At 40.2% G+C, this 14,091-nt stretch overlaps 1 protein-coding gene across 1 annotated transcript in view; it reads right to left on the minus strand.

Annotated features, from left to right (window-relative positions):
- Positions 1-5,174: 5,174 nt before the first annotated feature.
- LOC145783198 (uncharacterized) overlaps positions 5,175-14,091 on the minus strand; it is a 30,818-nt gene continuing 21,901 nt past the window's right edge. Inside the window, exons 8-22 of the mRNA XM_082594999.1 lie at positions 13,544-13,676; positions 13,049-13,122; positions 12,864-12,971; positions 12,355-12,584; positions 12,160-12,242; positions 11,812-11,960; positions 9,200-9,275; positions 8,887-9,065; positions 8,228-8,582; positions 7,909-7,972; positions 7,488-7,603; positions 7,200-7,361; positions 6,882-7,040; positions 6,413-6,534; positions 5,175-6,079 (exon numbers count right to left, since the gene is read on the minus strand). Of these exons, the coding sequence (XP_082451125.1) occupies positions 6,427-6,534; positions 6,882-7,040; positions 7,200-7,361; positions 7,488-7,603; positions 7,909-7,972; positions 8,228-8,582; positions 8,887-9,065; positions 9,200-9,275; positions 11,812-11,960; positions 12,160-12,242; positions 12,355-12,584; positions 12,864-12,971; positions 13,049-13,122; positions 13,544-13,676 (1,996 nt within the window). The 3' untranslated portion in view covers positions 5,175-6,079; positions 6,413-6,426. The remainder of the gene's footprint in view (positions 6,080-6,412; positions 6,535-6,881; positions 7,041-7,199; positions 7,362-7,487; positions 7,604-7,908; positions 7,973-8,227; positions 8,583-8,886; positions 9,066-9,199; positions 9,276-11,811; positions 11,961-12,159; positions 12,243-12,354; positions 12,585-12,863; positions 12,972-13,048; positions 13,123-13,543; positions 13,677-14,091) is intronic.

The following is a 14,091-nucleotide window of genomic DNA, read 5'->3' on the forward strand; positions in this document are numbered from 1 at the left end:
TCAGCTTTTCAATGATGGGTTTTGTCATTTTTTTTACCTTGGGGAAAAAAAGTTAGGGTCAAAAACGTGCCGGGGGGGTAAAACACTAATTTGCTCAATATTATAATACAATTATATACTAAAATATGTTACCTTTGTAACAGAATACAACACCATAAATTGGAATATTACTATCAACAAAGCAAACTAACAATCGAAAAGCAAAAATATAAAACATAACCTAATTAGGAGGTATTTATCACACGTCTAAGGGAGTAAAAGTTGACCGAGACGGAGATAACAGGATAGATTTCACCGAAATAAAAGGTTTTTCATTTATAAGCAAGGATATGTAAGCAACACATAAAAGCTATCTAGGACGTAGTGAAGAAGGTTTTAGTTAAAATGCTATTTCATAGGGTGTTTTGTTACAAAAACACTGTGTTCCCCAAGTCCTGGAGTGCCAAAAAGCCCGGTCTTGCTAGGGTTAAACCAGCTGTGAAGATGTAAAAACGACATTTACAGTTTTAAGTTCTAATAAAATGTAAACACATTTCAATCAAAGTGATGCAAACGCATCCATAAAATTTATCTCTTCTCCCAATTCGTCATCAAACACGACTGTAATATTTGTGCATGTCTGATGATAGGCTATACTCTGAGGCCGTGGTGGTATGCAGCTCGTGGTGATTGTGGAAGGAGAGCCGGATTAATGTGAGAACGATTAGACATGACCATTTCCTCGTTCCTCTGTTTAGTGATTTGTGGTAAAGTATATGTAGACAAGTTTAAAAGTTCGAAGAACCATATCCAAGCCCTGCCAACTTGGTATGGAGACATGTCGTCTTCGTAGAAAACATCGGCAACATTTCGCAAACTTGCTTGATTTCAACTTCTCAAATAGACATCTTGCCGAATTTATGAACTGCTGAAGTTGTATAACAGCCACTCCAAAACAAGAACATCTACCTTGGCAATAACATCTCTAACTCTGTAGCACTGTCTTTGCTGGTAGTTTTTCCCTCTTGTAATGTTTGGCAAGAAGATATTAGAATAGTCACGGATGCACGAGATAAGAAAAGGACATCAGTATCGTCGGAGTAGCCTACATAGTTACAGGTGTCCTACCTACCGAATCAAAGCAACTTGAACGATTGTTGTATCTGCAACACTGGGGCACAAATGAACTTTAAAACCATTCAACTCCAGTTGTTTCGTTAAAGCCACCACAAATCTTTGTTTGTATATAGTTTGAAAAAAAGATGTTCCTTTCAGTTTGGCAAGAATTTTGATCATTCAATTCAACAGTTTGAGACGTCGTACCAGAGCGTTTTTGATGGGTGGAATCTCTGGTTGACACCGTGTCGTTCTTTGCTTGATGATGTGCCTATTAAGCCCGCTTTCCGACAAAAGCAGCGTCTGTCACATGATCCCTTGCAGCTACATCGAAAGATTTTCAACACATCTTCTGGTGCAGTAGCTACATCCGTCATGACTGGAGAAAACATGTCATCTTTCTTCTGCCAACCCCATGACAATGGTTTCAAATCTGAGTTGCTTAAAGTTCTCTAAACTTTCAGCTGGTGATATACTCTGAGGCTGTGATAGTATGCGGCTCGTGGTGATGGTGGAAAAAGAGCCGGATCAACAGGTGAACGATTAGACATGACCATTTCCTTGTACTTCTGTGGTCGTTTCCCATGTGAGTCCACCCCGATAGCTTAATTGGTTAGCCCGTGACTTCGTGAACGAAGAAGCTTCATCAAGCTGCGCTGGTTCGACTCTCGGTGTGTGCGCTTGAGCAACGCATTCTAAGGACTGCTTTCCATTCAGCAGGACCTAATGGATGGAATAATTTCCCGGCAATAACACTTTAACAATCGGAAACTTCACTCTGTCAATCTCGGTAACTGGCCCTGCATCAAAAGCCTCTACAAGTATGCGAAACTATCAGGAATAACCTGTCAAGGCTTTGTCAGTCCGAGGATAAAGATTCAAAACCAACCCTGTAACCATCAAAAACAATAACGTTGGCGCGCAAGTGCTGAAAAAAGCTGATGTACTTTTTGAAGAACTCATGGAACTTCTCATTCTTCTCTCAGTCACAACACCACAACAAGGCACCACCATCAATAATTTTAATGGAGTCAGGTTCTTTTGTCATTTCAACTTTGTGCAAGATGTATGACTTCAGTTTTGATTTTTGCGCACTTCGTAAAATTCCATCTTTGAACAGTGACATTGGGTACGGTGATAACTCGTAAAAGAAGTATCGGTAGTCTGCAATGTCGTTTTCTGGCTTTCTCTCTATGACAAAAACCAATCTCAAAAAGTGTGTTAATGGATCAATGGTGATAGTATCATGATCAATTTTTAGACTGGCATAAAGGCTCTGTCTGTATAGCATTTATTTGCTTATCTTCTTGAAGGAACAATATTAGTAAAGGTTTTATCATCAAGTTCAATTTGGATAAACGCCCCTATCTCCTCAAATCGGTCACTGGTCACACTGTTGTTGTTATTAATCAACCCTGAGTCTAGAGCCATAAGCTGAACTCAAACGGATTATGTGAACGAAACCATAGGTTTGTACTTTTTTTTAATTATTATTATCACGTTTGGTTCTTCCAGCAAATGCCTCTTTGTGTTTATCATCAGAATTTGACAATGATGAGACTGTACTGAGTGCATCTGTCACTTCTGCACACCTGTGCATGGTTTTATTCCACACCCTTAATACATTATGCATGGTTTTATTCCACACCCTTAATACGTTATCGGTGGTGTCCCTGCCGATGACTCCGCCTTTTCCTTTTAAAGAATTCATGAGAATCAGTTCAGAATTATGCCCATACAATTGTTTGTTAGAACGCCTGACGGTGTGATTTCCGTACATAAATTGCTGGTAGACATCTGGGGGACTTGTTTCCAACTCTGCAACTGTTTAAAGATACAGGCGACATGTTTTTGCACAATTATTGTGACCTGTGGCAGCAAATAGTTTCAGCATGCTTTTTGACGCAGAAATGTGTAGTAACCAGTTGCTTGAATAAACTCTTCTCTCTGCTTGAATAAACTCCTGCACAGCTGAAACGTAATTGACATAGCTCAACCACAGAGCTGATGTACGTGATTCTCGTGTGAACTGCTCCTTGTTATCGGTGAAAAATGCCATCATCTTATGCTCAATGTTATCATTATTATGATCAGAAGGACTGTCTGAGTCATACAATTTCTCCAAGGCACTCTGCTCTCCGGGCGTCAACTCACTCCAAAATTCTTCCAACATAAGGGACAGAATAGCTGTTGCGCATAACAGATGACCTCGAACAGCGCGGAAAACTGCCTTCCCACTAAACATGTGCCCTACCTACAGTTACAGGAGCGTATGCTGTCTCAAGAGCTCTTCTCAAGCCACTTCCTTCCATAAAAGAACCAATTGATCCCAGAAAACTCATAAGCTGGTGAAAGCCGCCCAATCGAACAAATACGCTCATGTTCTTTGGTGATTCTATGTCGTATGCATTTATATGAAGCTGTTGGTCGAAGGTTACACATGCCATTCGGACATTCAGTTTTTGGCACTGCTCAACCACAAACGATAGAAACGAGTGTTAAGCTGTTAAATCTGTGGCGTGTAACCGGTAACATGGTTACAACAGTCGATCACCGGTAACATGGTTACAACAGACTTTGGCTTAGATTGCGATGTTGTTTTCGCACTCATGTATCCAGACCAACTGGGGCGTGACTTCTTGAAGATGTAAGATGCGCTCCAGAGAAGATCAATAAAGCGATTGTGAAGGTCCTCCTGAAAGTAATTATGAAAAACAACTCGGTTTGTGTGGCATTCTGTAATCAAATCATGATTCCAATCCTATACTGACAACGGTGTACATCATCTTCCTTTTTTTTTTTACATAGCCTACAGTGTTAAACAATGTCATTTTTTCTGTGGATGTTCCAGGTGTTGAATACCGAGCAGGATTTTCAAACCTTGTTCTGCATAGTACATGCTGGTATCTGGCTTCAGCAAACACCTGGTCGTGTGCACTAAGCAGTCGTTTCTGAACAGTTTTAGCAAGTTCATCGTCTCAACTTTGGCATAAAGCAAGTGTTACGTAATATATTCCTGACGATTTTGTCCGCACCTCTTCAAGTTTATTTCGATCAGGGTGCCGTTCATCAAACATACAACTACTGTATATTCACAGTAAAAACACTGCTTTTTAAAGTCGAACGATTGTTGATCTGACCTTGTCGATACTGTCTTGCTACTGGATTGTTCATTGCTTGAGGCTGAACGTTTCTTGGATCTCGCATGGTTTCTCAAGAAATTACGGCATGATGTATGGATGTATGTAATATGACCATTTTCTCTATTTTTCTCCATTGCAACCAGAGTTTCACAATCCATTTTCAAAGCATGACCAATAGTGTCCAAAGAGTGTATGGTAGGCTACTATCTCTCGCAGAAATAAGCTCCAACATGACACAGTGAATCACCAGTCCGATAGACACTTAGCCTAACACAAATTGCTGTTTCTTCTTGACTTGAATCTATCTGCAATGTATCACTCTAACCGTAGTAAGTAAACTATAACATTATAAAGTTATAATGAACAACGACAGCTTTACTGGTGCCCCCCCCCCTCCCGTCATGCTCACTCTTACCCCCTGAAACAGATAAATATTTCTATTTTCATTTATACCTTTTGCATCTATATCCTGCTTTTCTGTTGATAATTCATAAGTTTCTAACCTTTTGTTCAACCATTACAGGAAAGATAAGAAAATAAATATTCTTATGTTAATTTTTTTTCCTAATTTCAATTTTTACCCCTCCGGCACGTTTTTGGTCGTAACTTTTTTTCCCCAAGGTAAAAAAAATGACAAAACCCATCATTGAAAAGCTGATAAAATTATCTTTCCAACGATATATCATACGTCTTTATAAGAATTTTTTCTAGGTTGACCCATTTTTAGACCAAATTCTACAGGACTACAGTTAAGGTCTTTCTGGGGGCTGCGAACGCGACGCGGATAAACAATAGACATTAAACAAGCTGCTGGCCCTTTGAGTATTCAATCTACAAGCCGTAGGCACCAAATAGAACCTCGCCTGATGTGAAAAGTTAACTTTGCCGGGCCGGGAATGTAAACCTCAGCGAGAGATCGGTTGAGCATGAACCGAGTGCCGTTTCCTTATAATTTATTTGACAATGTTAAAACTCAATTTCACACAGTGCAACATTTCTCAGTAAAAAGGATTGAACCAATCTTCCAGCGACTATGAAGTCCTGGCACCAACGCGAAACGTCACAGCCCAGATAGCAAATCAACTGTTGTTTACATTGATTCAGCGTTTACAACCTTGAATCAATGCAAACAGACTATTGATTTGCTGTCTGGGAGGGTTCGTACAAAGTCAACAAAGTTTCAACAAACTTACCAAATGGCTGATGCAAATAAAAATTGAAGCTAGCGCGTGAAAATTATGGGATCTGTTGACGTACCGAATTTTTACAACAGACGGCGACTCGCGTACTTCCAAATGCATTAAAAATGTATCAAACACACTTCACAGCAAGTTCCAAAACACATGTACCATCAACAATGACTGGTTTTGTTCTCTAAAGAAACATGAAGATATGGAGTTCGAGAATAGACGAAAATTCAATACAAAACTAAAGAAAAGGATGAAGAGAACACAGGAATTCGAAGAGATCAGGGGTTGTTCAAATACCATCAACACTCCTGAGGGAGGGAGGTTCAGAACTGTCATATTGTGTTATTCACCTGGCATCATATAATATCTGAACGACCCCTGCCACGTCATTTGAAGAGTACCGCTCGGTCATAAAATTAGTTCTGTCTTGTGGCACCGTGCAATGACAAAGATAGACGTAAAAATCATAGAAAACATGTTCACTGGCATTACCATAAATACGGTCGAGCACACTGGCACATGCTTCAACAGTGGTTATAACTTAAATAACAGCATTTCACTAAATAAAATTAGATTGCACAGTTGTCGCGTTTTGAGCAACACTACAAGGTACCAGCCCCGTGTCAGCAGCGTCGAAGGAATGCTTGAAACCTGAAACAAAAATATCCAATGAGCAAAGCAGAAAAAAACACATACCGAGGGCACCATGCAAAAGACTACTGGTACGATTCTTTTAATATATGCAAAAGTTTCAAAAGGACCGTTATTAGTTGCTGTTCATCTCACCAGGGTAGCTTTAAACACCAGTTGACATCACTTCCGGTATTTTAAAATCGAAGCTTTTAACATGTAACGGATATGTATCTAATATTTTCGCTTAATTTTTTTTTATATAATTTGGGAAATCTCTTCCATCCTGAGAAGGGTTTTGTTGGAGGCATGTGACTCATCAAGCAACAACAGTCTGAAGGCGTAATCTTATACCTCAACTGGCTCAGCTAGTCGAGTTCATCGTCAGTGTTAATGTGTCTTCTGGGTGAGTCGCTGGGTGTTTCCGCAGCGGTCAGTTCTTCTTCAGTGTCGTGAAGCTGGCTCAGCACCGCCTCCTGTAAGTGATGAGAATAAGTTTCATCCTCGTGGAAAATCGGTCTGATGTATGAACATTGCACAACGTCGTTTCAAAAAGTGGAAAACTGTTATTTCTGCCTCAAATGGGGTAAATTTTTTCCAAGTATTAACAAAGTATAAACACTAAACAGTCGTATAAGATCCTGGAAAATATTTTGCCCCATTTGACGCAGTTTAAGCACGGTTCAAAGTTAAAGAAGTGCTGTGAACCTAAAAAACTAAGTTTATCGAATAAGATTTGCTGCTCCAAATATACTGTAGTCCTCTCAAAGCGAAATTTTTTATGCAAAAAATGGATTTCAGTTGTACCTTCACAGCAACTTACCCAGTTATTTCCCTGATCCTGGACGATATTTGTCACCAGTTGAGTGGATAATGTGAGCACGTGATTAACAGCCGCTTGTGCGTGACCAATGGCATTTTGTGTTGTTTCTGAAGTTGCTAAATTCACTATGAGTTGAGTCATGTTGAACACCATCACCATCTGCAAGATCATCAACCGATGTTAACATGAGCTTATTGCCAATTAATTTATTTTAACCGCAGCAAATTACAGGTAAAAACCACGGTTCAGAAAAAATATTGACCGTTTTACGTTGAAACAACATCATCAGGCGTTGAACTTAGGCAAAAAATAACTCACAGGAAAGATTTCCGGGTGCCTGGACGGGAAAGGCTCAACAAGCTGCTTGAAGTTCTGGCAGAATCGCTTGGCAAAATATTCAAAGTGGTGGTAGGTGACCCTGCTCATGTACCGAATCATGGTTGACCGGAACACCGGCTCTAACGGAAGTCCGTTCGGCGCCTGGAGGAAAATAAGAAAATCATAAAGGTCTTATCTGCAGACGTCGAATCAATGTAAAAATGACGGAATTTGCTGTATGGGTAAGATCACGTTGGAAGAAGTTGATGCTGTGTGAGAGATTCTTACATCAATCGAACGAGTATATTCATCTCCTTTCTTGCATAAAGCATCCACCAGTCGATCAACAAGTTTGTCCTCATCTAGATCCTCTGCTTCCAAGTTTTGCATCCCGTTTGGCTCGTCTGGAAGAGAAATTACTTTAGAAAATGAAACGACCCACACAATTCACCATCCGTGACTTGTTTTCCCAAATAAAACGTAAGCAAATGTTTGGAAAATGGGACAATACGCAAAGCAAACCCCATTCTTGGCTTTGTAACCAGTTGTTTTAATCATGCAAGTTCAACTCTCAATTCAAAATGGGCGCATTTCGATCTAAAAGGCGATGGTGCATTTCAAACTGTTATTAATTATGATTTATTAACGCTTTCGAAATAAACAATCAAAGTAGATCGAGCTACAGACTTTTATATCAACGTGCTCTTACTCTCGCTGCTGACTCTGCTGGTCGAAGGGTGGGATTCTAGCGACCTCATCCGATCCGGAGACTTCTGTTGCAAACAGGAAGAGTTTTAAATCGGGAATGTTCTGCGATTAAACAAGGCAGACTCCTTTTTTGATTCAATCTACAGTTTACGGTTGAAAATTCCGCTAAAATTCCGTGAAAAGGCGCGAAACTGTTTATATGTGATGGTATGAACGCCCAGTCATTAGGATGGGTTGAATTACCACAAAAAAGTTCTAGCCGTCATACACGCAAAACTTAGACTCCAAATATGAACCTAGCCTGGCGCGCAGCTACTTACAGAAGACTGGTCACGCGAAGGGACGTCTACATCACTTCCGTAACGCGAGGATGCTATAGAGCGATCCACTGGTGATCTCACTGAATGAGAGGGTCTTGGATGGAAGTCTCGCACAGCGCAATCGGTTTCCGTGCATTCGACCTTCAGCTCCGAGTCATTGGAGTTGACCGGGTTTGGGGTCGCGGAAGCCGGCGGACCATCAGTGACATCAACCGGGGTCGCGGCGGGTCTGTTGCGTGACTTGTCCGGGAGGGGGAAGCCAGGAGAGCGGGTCTGGGGTTGTTTTCCACCAGCGATCGGAGAATCCAGCGACCCGGTCTGGGCGTGGTGAGTATGGCGACGGATTGGTAGAGACCTACGGAAGGTGAAATGTTAAAATATGAACCTAGCCTGGAAACTAATAGGAAGAATAAGCGAAGAAACTAATAGGAAAAATGTAGTAAAGTTAATGACATTTTTTATTCCACTGCAATCCGTGGTCAACACTTCTGCCGGCCTCTTTTGTCAATCAAATGATGCTTTTCACACTTAACACAAAATTAGCTTATCTCTGCTATTAACAATAATATAAAATGTTGTTGTCCGGCGGATGGTAACTAAAAGTGGTTGGTTGTCAAAATACATCTACAAATCGTAATTTTCTCCAGCACCAGTCGCACCTTGGCACGTTGTCGACATGAGCATCATTGTTTCTCCCTCGTGCCCGCATGTTGTAGTAGGCAGTGAGGGCAGGTTGGTTCTCTAGTTTGTATTTCCTATATGACTTTCCGGGAGAGTGCACTGGACCTTTGGAAGATGAGGACGAAGTCTGCCGGGAGGGGGGACTTGATCGGAAGGCCTTTGAAATAATGTGAGAATTACATAAGCATCGTCTCTCGCCCATAAACATAGCCTACTCCATGTTGATGAAGAAATCTTCAGCCACTATGACCTGTGAAAATCAGCAGAATTATTTCAAGCACGACTACGTACCTTTGGGTATTGGCCATGCTCTTCGGAGGTCAGCGATGACTCGGGAGTGGTGATTTTACTTCCGGGAGTGGAGGAGCTGGATAAAAAAGTGACGCGTTAATTGCAACGATACGAAAAAGTGACGTCACAATGCGCAAGGTGAAGAAAAATGGTCGCATTCTATCATGACGAGATCACTACTGCAAACTTTTCCTCAAAGTTTAAAAGCATTTTTATTTATTTTTTAAAGACAGCTTTATAAAGGATAGGTAAACAAATTCGTGCTGCTTGGAGCATGCAGTGTTACTTAGACTTCAAACGCAAAAAAAGATATCTCACAAGACAATTTACAACATTAGTCCGGGCACTTGTCATACAACGCAATAATAATTTATCAGTTTTACTGCGACTCCGAAAGAATTTTATTTGTAATTTTTTTTAAATGCATTAATAGAGACATGATTATTGTTTGTGTTGTAAACTTAATTAAAAACCAAAAAAAAATAAGTGCAGTTTTTTCCGAACTGTGATTTTGTTAAAGGATATTTCATAAACGGAAAAAGGGATTTTTACGTAGTACGTACAATCTTACGCACTTCAATTAAGACCAGAGTCGGGTGCTTCCGTTTGTGCAGACAATTCAAAAGTTAAATCGGCTATGACGCATACAATGTTCATGAAATTGGTGCAATATGCTGAGTAAGCCAATATAAATCATTACTAAGCACAAAACAGATGTTTTCTTTTCTGCTTCTAAGAACTTGTTGACATTGGTGTAACAATGATTTCCAGGGTGACACGAGCATAACAACAACCAACAGAATTGATCGCAAGTCGTCTTCACACACAATTAACGTCGATTGTTTATTTCTCTGCTCAAGCAGCAAAGTAACCGCTTTTTACATTGATTTAACGTCTGCAGACGTTGCAAAAAACGGTTGCTTTGCTGTCTAGGTAGTTGCCAGACCAAAATTGCTTTCTTTCTGCAGCCTCAAGTCGATTAAGATCCAGTTACGAATCTTCTCGTAACAATTAACCGTCACGATGGAACGCCATGTCATTTAGCGTTGCTTCTGGTGCCAATTATAGCTTGAATTAAATGGCGCAATCTTTCACCAAACATAGGCGACGATACGTCTCTGATACATTGGTTCAACATCCATATTCAGACAGACGACGTCGACAAGCCAACATGCAATAATGAATAAACGACAAGCTATGCAAGGTGGGGCTTCTGGAGCAGATAACTAAACCACTTAGTCAGCAAAACCCACCCTCATTGAATCAATGTAAACGTTGAATCAATGCAAAAAGAACGTATTTTGCTAACTGAGCATACAACATCCATAAAGCAGGGTCGCTTTTTTGATTACACTTTTACGAACAAAAACGCAATAACAAGTTACCCGAAAAAATCCTGATAAAATCTGTACTTGTGAAATAAGCAACAAAAAGAAAAGTTAAACCAGACATACGAAGCCTAGTAACGTAATCAGATTTAATGTATTCACGTTTATTTTTAAAATTGACAAAAAACAAAAACTACATTGAAATAATCTTTAAAAAAGATAAGTACTAAAAGGGGGGTGAACCGCCATATAGTGTGTTTGCTTCCATCCGTTAAAGCAAATAAAAAGGTTCTACGAATTGGTGTGGGGCTATTATAACTGAATTGAACTCAATCGACGTTTACATGGAGAAACACCTTAAACAGACTGGCACGCGCTAGCACAAATTTAAGTGTGTTACGTTAAATAACGTAAATAAAAAGTCACACGAGCGGAACAGAGCGTTTATTGGCCACGGAACAACTGAGTTTATCATGGGTTAGAATTGAGTAAGTTATTTTAGAACGATCGACCTGTACGGGATTTATAAAAGTTACGTTCTTCTCTTCCCAACTGGCGCGAAGTTGAAGAAATTTATCGAATAGCTCAAGCGTGACAGGCCTTAAATATATGACACGCTGAGTAACAGAGATGTTGTCTGATCGACTTAAAGCACACTTATTGAAACTTGACCTATTGTTGTTTGGTCTTGGTAAAATGGCCATTTACAGATCATTTCTCAAGCACTTTTAACGCTATTCAAGCAAGACTTGCCTTGAAGATTTTACAACGACCCTGTCAGACTTGATAATATTTAAAACAATTTCGCCCAGTTTCCTAACCGCAGCCAAATAAACCACAAAACTATTTGTAAGAAAACAATAGCGTTTCTTGATGAATCAGCAAAAACACGGATTGCGAGTCGCCTGAGCTTCATAGCAGAAATACAAAAGCGAGATAGAACAGTTGGGTTTCGCATTAGTTCGAGAATGTACTGCTCTGAAAAATTTGAACTACTTTTTCACGCACTACAGATGATGTTGAATTGACATCAGAGATTCAGTTGGCTGCTTATGGTCTTAGCAAGTTACATTATTCTTATGTTAGTTTTAAAAAGTTTTGAAAAAAAATATGGCAAAGCTTTGATGACAGAGACATTTAAATATTGCTGAAATGCAACAAGGCCTCATCAAATCCTGTGGGATCGCATGGACATACAATTCAATTAACTCTCCATTATGATGCTAGCTCGTGCTATTGCATACAATAGTTATGTTGTGGTGTAGAAATTAGGCCATAGGTTACCTGCTTTGTATCTGCTGGTTGTATTTGGTGGATAATCTTCGTAAGGTCTCTGCGATGTCATTGTAGATCTTCTGGTTTTCCGGCAAGCTCAAGCCATCCAAGTCCCCGGATGAGAACGACAGCGATCCCCGGTGGTGGTAAGGCTTTGGCTGCGATGAATTGCAAAAGTTAAGGTTGCAAGGGGCTGTTTCCATTTCACGCTGGTGTTTGCAGTGGAACTATTGGGTGATGTTTTGACTGCAATCAGTAATGTTATGTTAGAAAATGTTGCTAGGCTTCATTCAAAAGATATCGATTTTGAGTTCTCGAATAGACCTATCTATAAAGACGTGAGCATTTAAAGCTTACTTCATCGCCAGAAGTTGACAATATGATATCATCTGATTCCGATAACTTCGCTGGGCTTTTGTTATCTGTGTCAACACCCTTTTCTGAAAGATAAAAACAGTCAGTCGGTTAACACACATAACATTTTGTTGCTTTTGCATAATACAAAGTTAAACTAAAAAAAATCAACTAGTTGATTATGTGGACGGTTCGTACCTTGCGCTTCCTCTTCCAACTCGAGTGCGGCGGGAATAGACGGAAGAGATTGCGATCTGGAGGATCCAGTGGACGACTCGGATGTGTGTCTCCTCCTCAACTTCTGGAAGAATCGCCTCAACTTGCTCGTGCTCTTTGTCTTCTTATTGGTCAAGTCGAGATGCTTCGGCCGTTCAACGACGTCATGATGCGGTAGGCTCCGTTTGCTGTCCGAGTGTTTGTCACGGCGGCTGCGCGCGGATGAATATCAACGGTTGAGACCTTTTATTGTTTTGATGACGTCGCTTTCAGTTAGAAACATTTCAATTTTAGAACCGAGGAAATTTTCAAACCAGGTAAAGCACGCCATGAAGTACAAACGTGCATGAGTTCCAACTGGTACAAGCACATAAAGATTTAATGCAGGTATTTGACAAAATTTACTGTAGGTTTTGTAAAGTAAACAGTAAAACTTGTTGGTTAGACTTTTTGAAACGCAAAGTAATACAATGGATAAGCGATATGACTACCTTGTATGCGGGTGGAAGTCTTCAGAATGCCTCCTTTCATTCTGCTGATCGACACCGTACCGCATAGACAGAGGCAGGCTACCAGACTTGTTTCTTTCCAATTGTCCCCTGAAAAAAACGATTTCTTGTATTGAACAACTGAAGCTTTAAAAAATCCACATCACAGCACAAGACGTCATACTTACCCCACTGGAGCCGACACTGTGCACTGCGACAAGCTGCTCGAGGAACCAGACTGGTGCATCGGTCGCCGCTTCGGCTGAGAATGAAAACAAAAAATTAGAATGCGAAGTCTGGATTGAATTCGCAAAACTCGCATCAAAAAGCAAAAGCTTACAGTAAAACATCACCTTGTAACTTGTTTTTTCCGGCTTAAACACGATAAGCAAAAACTTGTGCAGCGACGAACGTTTAGTGATAACAGCGATGGAAAACAGTTTAGGCTCCGTGCCAAAAACTTTTTAAGATTCTACGGTAAATTAGCTTCAAAAACTGTAAATTTTCTGCTGCTCTTAAGTGTACTGCCAGAGCAGTGCACTTAAGTGTACTGTATATTTTTTCCAAGCAACTTTTTTCGAATTCTTAGCGGACGGAATCAATCAATGCCAAAGAGCGGATATGACCCACGGTCCATAGGTTTTCTCATGGCTGATAAAGAGTCTCAATCAATTAAAAGTTACCTTGGGAGAACTTTTGTTCTTCATGGATAGAGATCGAAGTAGCACCATGGAAGCATGCTGGGGTTTACTTTTGACAAGGGAGGGACTTCGATCATGGGTCAAAGGGGCAGGATGCTTCAGTGATGATGATTGTCTGCAAAAGTCACCATTTTGAAAAGATCGTGGTAGTTGCAGACATGTACCTCGCTAGCCAAACTATTCATACCCGTTTTGAAGTTTTTACCGCTTTTCCCCTGTTCATTTGAGTGCATGTAAGCTTACACTGTATATCATATTGGGAGCTGTTACTTCCATTCAAACACATAACGAGAAAGCAGAAACTGAGCTCAAGATTCGAAACAGCTTAGTTACTTTTGAAGCTTTACTAATAAGCTTAGCGTAATTACAATGAAATTACTGATAAATTTTGTACCGGTGTAGTATGTGAATGTGATGCGTGTTGGTTCACAGTATTGGTCCTGCCCTACGCTCAACTCTTTTTCTAATCTTAAAATCTTTTTAAACTTGGCTTCTAAGTCAGTGCTTTTCAACCGGGTGTATCGTACACC

This window comes from Aplidium turbinatum, chromosome 14 (genome assembly GCF_918807975.1).
Source record: "Aplidium turbinatum chromosome 14, kaAplTurb1.1, whole genome shotgun sequence".
Classification (NCBI taxonomy): domain Eukaryota; kingdom Metazoa; phylum Chordata; class Ascidiacea; order Aplousobranchia; family Polyclinidae; genus Aplidium; species Aplidium turbinatum.